We start from the raw sequence: 14,749 nt of genomic DNA, 5'->3' as shown, positions 1-14,749 counted from the left end.
CAGCGCAGCGGCAGCGGGGCACGGAGTCAGGCAGCCCCGGGAGCCGGCTTGAACGGCGTCCCCAGCTGGCTGGCAGCAGCCGAGCCGGCACCCGGGGCTGCCCGGCTCTGCGCCCCGCTGCCGCTGCGCTGGGCGGCTGAGAGGCCCCTCCCACCTCCCCAGCTGGCTGGCGCCATTTAAGCCGGCTCCCGGGGCTGCCCGACTCCGCGCCCCGCTGCTGCTGCCAGCCAGCTGGGGTGGGTTGGAGGCCCCTCCCAGCCGCGCAGCGGCAGCGGGGCGCAGAGCCGGGCAGCCCCGGGAGCCGGCTCGGCTGCTGCCAACCAGATGGGGATGCCGTTCAAGCCGGCTCCCGGGGCTGCCTGACTCCGCGCCCCGCTGCCGCTGCGCTGGGCGGCTGGGAGGGGCCTCCCACCCACCCCAGCTGGCTGGCTGCGTTCAAGCCGGCTCCCGGGGCTCCCAGCCACCCAGCGTAGTGGCAGCGTGGCGCAGAGCCAGGCAGCCCCAGGAGCCGGCTTGGACACCTCTGTGCTGCCATCCCAGGCAGCACAGAGGAGTTTAAAGACCCCCCCCCTCCCGCCCGGCTTCCAGGGACTGGAAGCCAGGCGGGGGGATCTTTAAACTCCTCTGTGCTGCCTGGGATGGCAGCGCAGAGGAGTTTAAAGACCCCCCCGCCCGGCTTCCAGGGAGTCCCTGGAAGCTCGGCGGGGGGGTCTTTAAACTCCTCTGAGCTGCCTGGGATCGCAGCGCAGAGCACTTTCAAGACCCCCCCGCCGGGCTTCCAGGGAGTCCCTGGAAGCCGGGCGGGGGGGATCTTTAAACTCCTCTGTACTGCCTGGGATGGCAGCACAGAGGAGTTTAAAGAACCCCCCTCCCCGCCAGGCTTCCAGGGAGTCTCTAGAAGCCGGGTGGGGGTGGGGGAGGTCTTGGAAAGCGCTCTGCGCGGCCCTGCCCACCTCCCAGCTGGCCGTCGGCGAGGGGAACGCGGGCTCGCGCCATCCCGACGCACCCTCCATAAGACAAGTTTTAGAGGAGGAAAACAAGATTTTTTCTTGTTTTCCTCCTCTAAAAACTAGGTGCGTCTTATGGAGCGGTGCGTCCTATGGAGCGAAAAATACGGTAGATGGCAGAAGGACTAAGCAAAGAACAAAGGCTGGGAGAAACAGCTATGCAACTGTTAAACTAAATTTACGTGAGGGGCTTGAGTAAGGCAGAACATATGATTGCAGGCATGGAGAAAGGCTACCGTATATACTCGCGTATAAGCCGAGTTTTCAGCCCAAAAAAAGGGCTGAAAAAGCCGAACTCGGCTTATACGCGGGTCAATACGGTAGGGGAGGGGAGGGAGGAGGGAGGGGGGAACTTACTGCCGCCACCTTTTCCCGGCCAGGAGCAGCCTCCAGAGGCCCCCTGCGACCACAGGGAGGCCACTCAGCTGCCCCCGCTGCCTTCTCCCGGCCGGGAACAGCCTCCAGAGGCCCCCTGCGGCCACAGGAAGGCCGCTCAGCCGCCCCCACCACCTTTTCCAGGCCAGGAGCGGCCTCCACAGGACCCCTGCGGCCGCCAGGAGGCCGCGCCGCCGGGCCCGCGCCACTTCCTGCCGCCAGGAGCGGCCTGGGGGGGTCTCCTGCAGCTGCAGGAAGGCCGCCCCCGCAGGATCCGCCGCTTCCCGCAGCCAGGAGCCCGGTCAGGTAAGCCTGCGGGGGGGAGGGGTTATAAGCCGACCCTCGGCTTAAACGCGGGTGCCTAATTTTTCCCCATTTTTGGGGAGAAATTAGGCACCTCGGCTTATACGCGGGTCGGCTTATACACGGGTATATACGGTATTATATGAAAATGATGTTTGGAAATATGGGTATATTCCTCCAACTAGACGGTTTTGCTAGTCATACAACAAACCCTTATGTTCTGAATATTCACACACAAATACTACATCTTAGTTTTGGAAGGAACCAACAGATCAGTGACAAGAGTACATGTTTTGCATGCAAAGATGACAGGTTCAATATTCAGAATCTTTAGTTTGAGGATCCCAGGGAGAAACTCCTGAAGAATCATAGTGAGCCTCAGGAAACAACACTGGGCTATCTAACAGAACACTGCCTAATATAGAAGTACAGGAAAAGAAAAGCTTCCCAATAATTAGTTATCAGGCAAGACACACAGATTCAGAAACTTCATTCAGATGACAAATGTATACCCAGCATTTTATTTAAAAAAGAAAATTTAAAAATGAATATATCTCAGCATTAGTTTTTAACTCCCCCCAAAAAAGTTTCAGTTTCTTGCAGTGAGTTTCATTTTAGTTTACTCTGTGCTTTTTAGCACTTCTAACTAAACATGCTTTCAATTCATAAATACAACTTTACAAATTATTATAATTACTCAAAACATTTTCCCTTGACTCATTAATTGGCCTTTCAAGCATACCCAGACACACTTTTTTTCTGAAAGCACTAGAACCTGTTACTTTATATTTCAGAATTAATGACACCTAGATTTTCTATTAATTAGTCTTCTTGCTCATTTAATTAGCCCATCTATTAAACTCTAAAGAATGAAAAACATGATCTCACACTTTCCGTCAAATAAGGTGCCTACATTAAAGCCACCCACAAAGTCTGGATGGAAGACTTCTCCCACTTAGCCATAAGAGGCTCTAAAAAGAAAGGAAAACTAAAGAATCTGCCCAACATGTAAGATGCAGTGCCATGCAACAAATATTTCAGCATTTAAAAATGCAACCCATTTCCAAGGAAAAGAAAATTGAAACCCCCAAATGACAGGGAGAAGAAATATGGATGAGGTTGAATCAACATGGCTTAGTCAATCAATAGACTGCACAGAAATCATATCAGCATGATGCCTAAGAAAATACAAAATACCTGCTCAATCTCTACAATTTTAATCCCAATCTTCCAGTAAACAGCTCAAGGAGATGTACATTTACTTCTCCCAACAAAGAAAATGAATTTGTTACACATTGCACATTATTCTGTGGTAGAACTAAAATTCTGACCCACATTTCAGAGTGCAGCAGCTTCAAAATGCATTCTGAAATCAGGGGAAGAATTTTAGTTCTACCACAGAACAATGTGCAATGTATAAAAATTCACTCTCTTTGTTGGGACGATAAAATGTACACTTCCTTAAACTGTTTACAGGAAGACTGGGATAAAAAAGTAACAGATCATACAGCACACAGGTCTCACCATATGTCCTTACAAAGGGCTCATAAACCGACTGGAGTATGCATATAATTCCCAGGAGCCCCCACACCTTTCAGTGCCAACAGTTCTTAGATAAGGCAAAATACAGATTAACATAGAATTTACTGCAGGATTAACAAAGAAGTTACAAAGATACAGCTGAACTAATTAGCATCCAAGGAACATATTAGTCCTTATAATGGGTGAGGGATAGCACATATCCCTCCTCTTACAGATGCTAATTAGTTCAGCTATACCCCCATAGCTTCCTATTGTATCTGCTTATCTTGTTCAACCTGGAGTAGATTCTATGTAAAATCTATTTTGCCCATTTAAGCACAATTGGGTGAGAGTCACTAGAAAAGACACAGTCATTCTAGGAAAAGTTGAGGGCAGCAGGAAAAGAGGAAGACCCAACAAGAGATGGACTGACTCAATAATGGAAGCCACAGCCCTCAATTTGCAAGATCTGAGCAAGGCTGTCAAAGATAGGACATTTTGGAGGACTTTCATTCATGGGGTCGCCATGAGTCGGAAGCGACTTGACAGCACTTAACACACACACACAAGCACAACTGGGAGTGGCCCACACCCTCTCTAAGTGAAGCGATTACTCTTTTGATGAGATCTTATTTCAAACTGGTACCTCTCAGAAACATCTAGCCTGCTTCACTGCAAATCTGTTGCCAATATAAATGTACTGGCCTAATGGATGTACGCTACATGCACCTGATGGAGCCAACGATGACTCGCGATGCTTGTGCAGCATTAAATTTTGTTAGTCTTGATGGTGCGGCAGGAATCGTCCGTATTTTAGACACTTCTACCAAGAATGAAGAAGTGAGCTGTGATTCATGAAAGCTTATACCCTACCAGAATTTTTAAGGTGCTACTGGACTCTTGCTCTTTTCTTTCACCAAGAATAGGCAGCCTACAAGCAGGGCATTAAAGAAACCTCACCCTTTCCTGTTTATCCCCAACACCAGACATTCAGAGGCATATTTCACTGTCATTGCTGTTACCAGCGTTATCATGAATATTGTCAATTTCCAGGTAAATTATGCAAATAACAAAATAACTGGTTAGCAATTGGTAAAACATTTTATTTGGAATAAAATGTGAAACTAATGAACAGAGCTCAGTATACAAATGCACACGTGTGTACATGTTCAAATAAAATCCTGTAGTTGAAACACAACCTAAGTCTGCCTTATAAACAGAATATACCTCTATTCAGAAAAAAATAATGAAAGAGGAGATCTAATGCCTTAGCAAATATGATTGTCAACAATTTTAATCAAGGCTTTTTGCTTGGCTTGCTGATTTTAATCAAGGGGATTGTTTGCTTGTTTTAATCAGTGATATAGACCCGCGTGATTTGAAATCAAATACCCTTGGTCTCTCATTTAAATGAGATACACTTCCAACCTATAAAAAGAAGTGAGAAAAAAGAACTAGAAGAACAGGAAGTCAAGAGCAAATTATCCTTCACAAATTATTCTTACTATTTTTAAAAAAACAACATTAAAGTTCTTCTGGTTACTGTCTCCAAAGTATGGCACGCAGAAAGAGAAATTAAAAACAAATATTTGCATGGCAACATCTATCTTCCCATTCTAGACACTACTGCAGTTTTTTTCCTGCCCATCCTCCAAGGCACTCAATGTGGTTTTCCTCTCCCCAACTTATCCACTCTGTGAGAGGCATATGGCTGAGATTATCTGGGCTAAGGTATCCAGTGAGCTTCATGGCTGAGTAGACATTTTTACCTGTGACACACCTCCTGCCCTACTCCCACACTCACCATCGCGTAACCACTGGTTATGTAAGCAAAGTCATTAAGCAACACTATTTCTCAGATTCAAATACTAAACTTCCATATTTAAATACATAAATAAAGAAAAAGAGGCAAGTCTTTGGACTGTGAGCTGACAGTTAACGGTGGACAGTAGAGTAGCTGGGGTTTCTTGCTTAAAATAACAGAACTAATTTAAGAAAAAGCAAACGAGGGTGGGGAAGTGGCTATCAGCGCAATCCTAAGCAGAGATACTACAGTCTAAGCCAACTGAAATCAATGGCCTTAGACTAGAACAACCCTGTTTAGGATTGCACTGTATATTTTATAGTTAGATACAGGCAAAACATGACAGGAAAAGTAGCAACAGCAATCTCTGAAAATGAGAAACCCCATCATAATTACTTTTAGCAACATAGAAATAAATTAGAAACTGAAATACATGTTCTCTGCTGTAGGCATAGAAACAGGGGTGGAACTAATGTTTGGTGTTACATTAAAAATATAAACACACCGGGGCATAGGCCCTAGGCAACAGCTGGGTGTGGAGTTTGACCCTGCAACTCATTTGAACTAGATACTTATGCCTGACACGGTATCATCTGACTCATTCTCCAATACCAACACAATAGTTCACACTAAATTTATAAAGAGATGAAAATTCCAGGTGAAGAGTCAGCCAGCAAAGATAAAAGGAAAAGAATTGCTGTGCACATAATTTCTGTTTCTGCTAAACAAACTGATTCCAAGCCTCTATTTGTAGCTAGAATGATATCCTACAGTGTCATTTTTTTTCCTGCCACACAAGTTGGGGGAAGCTAAAAATAAATAAATAAACAGCCCCAAATACTTGACCGATCTATGTAGATTCTGCTTCAGATGCTCTGGATAGACTGGGCATGCGGTACCTGTAGAAAGCTTTACATAAAAACAGCTGATCAACCTGTTGAGATGACAGCAAAATGATTGATGCCAGGTGGCAAACTGAGCTTGGCCAAGGGCATATTTAATTTGTTAAGCAAGCCTAAAATGGCTGCAATTGAAGCAGTTTAACAGCCTTTATAGTGCAAAATGCCCTGACCTGGATGGCCCAGGCTAGCCTGATCTCCTCAGATCTCAGAAGCTAAGCAGAGTTGGCCCTGATTAGTACTTGGATGGGAGACCACCAAGGAATACCAGAATCGTTATGCAGAGAAAGGCAATGGCAAACCACCTCTGTTTGTCTCTAGGCCTGAAAACTCCATAGGGTCACCAAAAGTCACGAATAAGGTTTGTGCAGCCCATTCCTGAAGGGGGGAGTGTAGACAAGCGGTGGCCAGGAGCGGCACAGCCACGCAACCTCCGCATAGGTTTCACGGCAGAAAAATGAATGTTTAAAACACTTTAAAAAAAAAAAAAAAGTGAGACTCCTCCATGGAGTTACATGGGGCTACACCAGCTATTTTGCTGGCATAGCAATGCTGTAGCACAGAGGGATGTTCCCAGGCCAAAAAGGGGTTAGAAGCTGACTAACATCACCTATTCCCCTTGGAACACCCAGGGAATCCCCCCAACACTGGCGTGGGCACCCACTTCCAGGTTTTTGCTGCTGCATCGCTCTGCATCGCCAGCATAAGTGCCCCCGTGCCAGCGTCCGTGCCACTTTATCACGGTGCAAAGTGCCACTGACATTTGTATGGGGTTACACAGGCTCCTAAGTCGCTTCGCACCCCCTTCAAGCTTAAAATGACTACAAATGCAAACATGGTACAAATTCCAAATACAAAAGAAATGCTACTGCACAGTATTGTGGGGGGGATATGCAAATATTCAAGGCCGGAAAAGATAAAGAAGTACATGGTAGAAACAAGCAAATTTGACCACAGTGGAGGTTTGTACATTAATACCCCTTGTATGAAGTGTTACAGTCCAAACATGCATTAATTTTCATAACAATAAACTCCTCACCAAATAACCTATTGTAGCCATCAATAGTTTTGCTCAGTACTTAACAGCTGACACTAATCTGGTTAATGAGAGGCATATGCACAAGAGCCAACTAATAATGATACAGTGTAATTCATAGATGGAGAAATGGAGATCACGTCAAGGAATTGAGCTCATTACTACTGCTCCTTTATTGCCATGACCCCCCATGAGGTGAGGCAAAAGTATTCATTCAAGAACAAACAAAGCAAAACACATCTTTCAGATGACTCCCCCCCCCCCACATCTGAGACCTCTCGTAAACAGTATCAGAAGATTAATTTTCTACTTTGTTTCAGAAAATCCAGAGCAGTTCAGACTGGGCTTCTAGATGTATGGCACATTTCATCTATTTGATTAGACTAATCTTCTTCATCTATTTCATTAGACTAGTAGATTAGTCTTCATCACTGCTCACCATGTGTGGTGGTAAAGCAGGCACAAGCATGCTGGCCCCACCACCCGCCTCCATGCAATTACAGCATGGTCTGCACAGAGTGAACACACGGACATGGACTGCACAGGGTTTACACAGGGACAAAATGCCTGCGTGTACAAACCCTTCCTGTGATCAACAATGCTGTTTTTGGAATGCTGTTGATCATGGGAAAAGGCTGTGCACGCAAGCACTTCCTCCACGGGTTCACCCCATGCAGACGACTCAGGGATCACGTAGAGTTGGGGGAAGAGGCCATCCCATTCATGCCTGCTTTACTGCCCTGTGCAGTGAGTGATCACATGGATGTATCGTCTGTCTGTGCAGGGCTAGGTATCCCAGACCCATTTGTACCTGTGCATCCCAGACTCTGGAGACAAGTCACTGGGATGGACTTTTGCCTTCAGATCCGTGTTGTGAGCTTCCCAGAGCTAACAGCGTCGTTTCTGTTGAAAACTCACTGCTGGACTAGATGAAATTCAAGTCCAATATGGTTAGGCTCTTTTTATGTTCAGTTAGTGATATTTTTTATCTGTGTTAAATCCTTGTTACTCAAAGCTAAACTAAGACAACTAAGAGGTCAGTTTGACCTCCGTCCCAGGGAAGGTACTGGAGCAGATATTAAACAGATTAATCTGCAAGCATCTGAAAGACAACTTGGTGATCTGGGGAAGGCAGCATGGATTTGTCCCCACCAGGTCCTGCCAGTCCAACCTCGTTTCCTTCTTTTATCAAGTGACGAGCTTACTGGATCAAGGGAATGTGGTTGATGTTGTTTACCTAGATTTCAGTAAGGCTTTTGAAAGGGTGCCCCATGATGGTCTGATGGGTAAACTAGAGGACTGTGGACTGGACCCTAGGATAGGTGGAGAAAGAACTGGTTGGAGAACTGCACTCAAAGAGTAGTTGTCAATGGAATTTCATCTGAATGGAGGGAGGTATCCAGTGGGTTCAGTTCTGGGCCCGGTTCTTTTCCTTTTTTTTTTAATGATCTGGATGAGGGTGTGGAGGGACTACTCATTAAATTTGCAGATGACACCAAATTGGGAGGAGTAGCAAACACACCAGAAGACAGAGATAGAATTCAACAAGATCTGAACACACTGGATAAGTGGGCAGATGTGAACAAGATGCAATTCAACAAGGATAAATGCCGAGTTCTATATCTGGGTAATAAAAATGAGGGGCAGGCATACTAGATGGGGGATACACTTCTGGATAGCAGTGTGTGTGAACAAGATCTTGGGGTATGGGCGAATCGTAAGTTAAATATAAGCAGCCAGTGTGATGCAGCGACAAAAAAAACCTAATGCGATCTTGGGGGGCTCAACAGAGTCATAACAGAGTCTTGGGGGGCTCAACAGAGTCCAAATCGCAAGATGTCAATGTTGCGCTGTACACAGCATTGGTAAGGTCGCACCTGGAGTATGGTGTGCAATTCTGGAGGCCTCACTTCAAAAAGCATGTGGACAGAATCGAACGGGTGCAGAGTAGGGTGACGACAGAGATCAGGGGCCTGGAGACCAAGCCCTGTGAAGAAAGGTTGAGGGAGTTGGGAATGTTTAGTCTGGAGAAGAGGAGGTTGAGGGGAGACATGACTGCTCTCTTTAAGTATCTGAAGGGCTGTCACACAGAGGAGGGCAGGGAGATGTTCATGTTGGCAGCATAGGATAGGACTCACAATAATGGGTTTAAATTGTGGACAGAAAGGTACCGGATGGATATTTGGGGGGGGGGAATTTACAGTAAGAGTTGTTCGACAGTGGAATCAGCTACCTGGGGTGGGGTGAGCTCCCACTCACTGGCAGTCTTTAAGCAGAGTCTGGACAAACACTTGTCAAACACTTTAGGCTGATTTCGCATTAAGCAGGAGGTTGGACTAGATGGCCTGTTTGGACCCTTCCAACTCTGTGATTCAAATAATCTAACTAACACAAAGCCCTGACCTGGACGGCCCAAGCTAGCCTGATCTCATCAGATCTCAGAAGCTGAATAGGGTCAGCCCTGTTAGTATTAGCATGTGATAACCACCAAGGAAGTCCAGGGTTGCTCTGCAGTCTGTTAAGAACCTCTAATCTAAGAGATGCCTAGGATGGGCCAGCAACACACAAAATTACAAAACTCTGTAGTGTGAGTCCTCACATTTCAGTCTTAGTAGCTCCTACCAGCAATTCAAACAGCCAGAAGCTAAGGGGCAAGCTTCCCACCTTCTTGGGATTATCATTGGAAGGGGTTAGATATTATAGAACATCAGCCTTCATGATTCTGAATTTAGAGAGATGTTCACGGAAGCCTGTTTTTAAATGTAGATCTCATTGCTTGGATTGAGACACAAGGAGTTGGGATACTTACAGAAACATATCATTTATCCAGAATCAGCAATTGTTTCAGTTATACATGATTACAAGAGAAAGATGTGCCTATGACGGCAAATTGCATCCCTGACCCCCTGTAGTCCCCTTCCTTTCCTCTTGGTCACACCCCATCACTGCTTTCTCCTTCCTCCTCTGCCTCCTGTTGCTCTCTTCTTTCTTCCCCAACCCTACCACCTTCCTACTCTCCCATCACTACAGGCATCTCCCCCTCGGTTTTATTTTCTTTTCCCCCCTAAATGCTTGGGATGGGCAAGCAGCTTCATAATGCAAACAGTGATCTTGCAAGATCTTGGCTGGTTTCTTCTTTTTTCTGAAGTTGTGATATATGTACAGACGCACATATTGCTTCTCTGAACAGGGACTTTGCATATGAGTCCATGAAGTAGGTAAAACCATAATTCATTAGTCAGGTACTTGCAAAGCATAATAACATTTGGAAAATGGGAGTACTTATGGGAAATTGGAAATTGTTTCTATCAAATTTATGGATAATGAAAAATTGTCAAAAATAACAGCATAATGGTATATAAATCCTTAGAGACTGAATAACATGACTAAAAGGGGGGATGTTCTAAATGTTGGAAAAAAGAGCTGCTCCTAAGCAAGGAAATGCTATAGTAAGCTGTTCCTAAGCAAGGAAATACTACAGTAAGATTATAGCTGTTATAAATGAAATCTCAGGCTACATAATACTTTCTCAACCACTGTTCTTATTGCTGATATACATTAAAACCGTTATCAAAAGACAAGAAACTAATTAGAGGGCAACTTTCAAAACTTTCAAAATTACCATTAATGTGTTAATAGTAAAATAGTAAAAAAGGTGTTCTGGAGTACTGCAGTAAGGGCAAGACTCTAAAATCCTCAAGAAAAGACAAATATAAAATCCCTTTAAAATACAGTCATTTCATTAATTTGCAGACAAACTAGAATCAGTTATATGACATCTTTTATCGTTCATTATAATTTGGAATTTTGTAATTGTTATTAATTATTAGTCTTAAAAGCAATTTATAAAATGAAAGCTATTTTTTTCTAGATAAAACTCACACAGATACAACACAAGAAGCTTATAATTTTTCCCCCAGATAAAGTTAAGAAAGACAGAAGTCTAGAATTTTTTTAAATCTTTGTCTCATATTTACATTCTCAAATACAAAATAGTTTGAATCTGTAAAACTTGTGCAATCTGTTTTTTTAATAAATCAATAAACTTACTTGCATGCTTGTCTGCAAGCATAATGAGGCTGTTGGAAATGTCTCGGCGTCTGTAAAAACAAACTACTTTTGCTTCCACATTGCCATTGGCTGTCTGGAAAACAAGAAGTAAATCAATAAACACACTTGAAAGTAGTCCCCCCCTTAACAAAGTGCAAGCAAAGCCTTACAAAGAAAATTTCAAGCTGCCAGGCGATCCCATCATCACATCATGCTTCCCCAAGGTCACGTTTCCTGTTTCACCATTCCCTCTTTCATATTTCTTCCCTCCCTCCTCTTTCATATTTCCTCAGGGAGGGGCTGTGGCTCAGTGGTAGAGCATCTGCTTGGCATGCAGAAGGTCCCAGGTTCAATCCCCGGCATCTCCAGTTAAAGGGACTAGGCAAGTAGGTGATGTGAAAAACCCTTGCCTGAGACCCTGGTGAGCCGCTGCTGGTCTGAGTAGACAATACTGACTTTGATGGACCAAGAGTCTGATTCAGAATAAGGCAGTTTCATGTGTTCATGTGCTCAATAATGCAGTACCAGAAGTTGTAATTACTATACTGAATGACTGATTCAGTCAGTGTATCAAAGCTCTATGCCACTGGTGTTAGCACTCTAGCTACAGTGAATCTTAGACGAGTGACCTGAGGGCTGTCAGGAAAGGATTCAATCTGTGCACCAACTCCTTGCTCTGGCCTAAGGAGGGAAATGCACAGTGATCCCCTCACACTAGAACCAAGAAGTCTCCTTTCACAGATTGGCCAGAGCAACCAAGAGATGAGCTCTACTGGATGTAGAAATTCTTTCATATAGAAGCTGGATTTCACAATTCTAACTATAGTTTTAGGATGTACTACAACTAGATGCCCCAAGGTTTTTTTTTAATACAAGCCTTTTCCTATATTGACTATGGCAACTCACTGGATGAAAACTGCTCAGTCACTCTTTACTTATTTGAGGTATTTGTATCCTGTCTCTCAACTAAAAGGTTCTTGCAGAGGCTTACAAACATAATCAAATTACAAAATCAATAAAACAATGACGCTAAATAATAAAACAGCACTATAATTCAGCAGCACCAAGAAAATAAGCAACACAGGCACAAAATCAAAATAGAAAAGCACTATTAACAGAAATAAGCCAGCATACATTAGAGGTATGAATCAAAGGATGAGATAGAAACTTTTCCAAAAAAATTCCCAGTGTGTTATTTTTTTGTGAAATTTTTTGTATTTCTAAAGATGAACTGCTTCATTAAAAATAAAAATAAAACAGTGGCTTGAATCCATTGGAATTTTAACATGGGATTTCTACCTATGAAGTGCAACTTTCTCACCTCCCCCCCTCCATGGCAGATTAAATTCCCCACAAAATGCTGTTTCTGGGAGACAACGGGCTTCCAAGAAATCCCATGGAAAAGCTCTCATGTATCCAAGCCAATGAATAGATGCCAATTAGAAAAGCTTGACAGTTTCAAAGTTTCAATGCTTTTCAGGTGATTATCACTAGGAACCTTTTGAGATCATGTGTTCATTTTATTTTATTATGTATTTATTAAAAAAATTATTGGCTGCCCTTTTTCCTTAAAAGAGCCCCGTGATGCAGAGTGTTAAGCTAAAGTACTGCAGCCAAAAGCTCTGCTCACGACCTGAGTTCGATCCCGACAGAAGTCGGTTTCAGGTAGCCGGCTCAAGGTTGACTCAGCCTTCCATCCTTCCGAGGTTGGTAAAATGAGTACCCAGCTTGCCGGGGGTAAGGGGAAGATGACTGGGGAAGGCACTGGCAAACCACCCCGCAAACAAAGTCTGCCTTGGAAACGTCGGGATGTGACATCACCCCATGGGTCAGGAATGACCCGGTGCTTGCACAGGGGACCTTTACCTTTTTTTTTTTTTCTTCCTTACGGAGCTCAAGATGGCTTACAATATTAATAAAATACATGAAAAAGGCTTACAAAGTAAATTTTAATCTTCAAAGATATTCCAAAAGACCAACATTTTTGCATCTGTGGAACATCTGCTCTGGAGGACTTATACCACTACTTATTTGAATGCTCTCTATATGTGGAATTCAGAGCTAAATTTCTTGCCGGGTTGGTTTCTGGCCTAAACACTTTCCTAGTGCTGAGAAACTAGTATTTTTATTAAAAGATACCAATGGGTTTGTTTCTCATAGAACTGCCCTGTATGCTCTGAAAGCAAAGAAAATAAGGGCCAACATGGCTGCTAAGGTAGCTGATCCTTCAAGTTGATTTTAATGGTCGCTAGGTCCCATTGGCCAATTGGGACACCACCACAATTTTAGTTATTATTTTGTTGTTGTTATTGTTTTTATGCATTGATTTAGCATAGTTTTATTATGTATATTTATTATTAATCCAGAATGTTATTAACCTAATATTTCCTTTTATTAAGTATCTGAGGTATCCTTGACATGTTTGTAATGGCCTATGGCTAAATGCAAATAAAACCATTCATTCATCCATTCATCTTCAAAGATTTGCTATATCAAGCTGTGATAGCCTCTGTATTTGTCATTTTTTCAACTGGAGTAATATTGTATCCAGCCCCCAGACAGAGTCCTTCAGCTTTGTCGATGAAGAAGCAGAACGAAGAAGGAATGGAATAAATTAGACACAGACCACCCATGCAGGCAACTGGAAGCTCCTGAGTCAGAGCTACCACCAGTTGTCCAGGATCTAATGTTCACTCTGTCATCCTTGCTAAAGACGCCAGGAAGCCTATCAAGAAGCTACACATCATAAGGATACAGGTCAGAGAGTGATCCCTTTAAGAAGTCACCAAGGAGGGTGGAGCTTAATCCAGACATCAGGGTCCAATCCTGATCTGTAGGGGCGGTTTGGTACTTGAAAAGGTACGGAGGGAGGAGAAACAAGGGTGCCTGGTACTGCTACACTCCAGGCCCAATCAGGATTGGGCCCTGCACCATTTTAAAATGGCCCAGGTTCACCTGTAAAATGGCAGCAGTGTCCATGGGCTGGACAGATGGACACCTTCATCTAGCTGTGCCCTCTAGGTGTTGGGAGCAGTTGTCTGCTTTGGAGCTGGCCGTGGTCCTGTAGACTGTGTCCAGCTAACCTTTACTTTCTTCTGACATCCAGCTGTCCTTCACTGACATTTCTAAATTATTCACTGTTAATCTCCTCTGTACCCCCCAAGATAGTTTGTGCAGTCCTCACCAATTCTTGGGAGACTTGTTTTCAAGCACTTTATGCTGCAGAGCCTACCACAGGGATTTTGCGTCATACAGATTTAGAAAATCTCCCTCCTTGGCCCCCAGTCACAATAACATAAGTAAAAAAGGATAATTGGCCAATTAAAGTTAGGGAAAGCTCCAGGGTGTGACATGCTTCCTCCAGAGTTGATAAAAACAAACACTGAGTGGTGGGAACCAGTGTTGGCCACACTTTTTTACAAATATTGATCAGATAGCACAGGTCCCCACTGAGTGGGGCCTAGCCACTATCCTCCCAATATACAAAAAAGGGAACAAATCTAATCCCTCTAATTATCGCCCAATTAGCTTGCTTAGTGTAGTGGTGTAGTGAGTAAGCTTTATGCCAAGCACTTGTGCTTGAAATTTTGGAACTGGTTAGATCGAGAGAACATCATAGTCGAAGAATGAGCGAGCTTTAGGCCCAGTCGATCTACCCTGAATCAATGCCTGATTTACATTACCTAGCAATGAAATATAGCACCAGACCCTGTGGAGTGCTCTATGTGGCCTTTGCAGATTACAAAATGGCTTT

General features: G+C 44.0%; 1 protein-coding gene across 4 annotated transcripts in view; it reads right to left on the bottom strand.

The window, feature by feature from the left end:
- MTA3 (metastasis associated 1 family member 3) overlaps nucleotides 1-14,749 on the bottom strand; it is a 162,099-nt gene that overhangs the window by 128,337 nt on the left and 19,013 nt on the right. For all 4 annotated transcript variants that reach the window (XM_056853108.1, XM_056853109.1, XM_056853111.1 and 1 more), the window contains exon 3: nucleotides 10,996-11,089. In XM_056853108.1, the coding sequence (XP_056709086.1) occupies nucleotides 10,996-11,089 (94 nt within the window). The remainder of the gene's footprint in view (nucleotides 1-10,995; nucleotides 11,090-14,749) is intronic.

This window comes from Euleptes europaea, chromosome 7 (assembly GCF_029931775.1).
Source record: "Euleptes europaea isolate rEulEur1 chromosome 7, rEulEur1.hap1, whole genome shotgun sequence".
In the NCBI taxonomy this organism is placed as follows: domain Eukaryota; kingdom Metazoa; phylum Chordata; class Lepidosauria; order Squamata; family Sphaerodactylidae; genus Euleptes; species Euleptes europaea.
The sequence above is the reverse complement of the archived record's forward strand: the minus strand, read 5'-3'. Positions and strand labels throughout refer to the sequence as shown.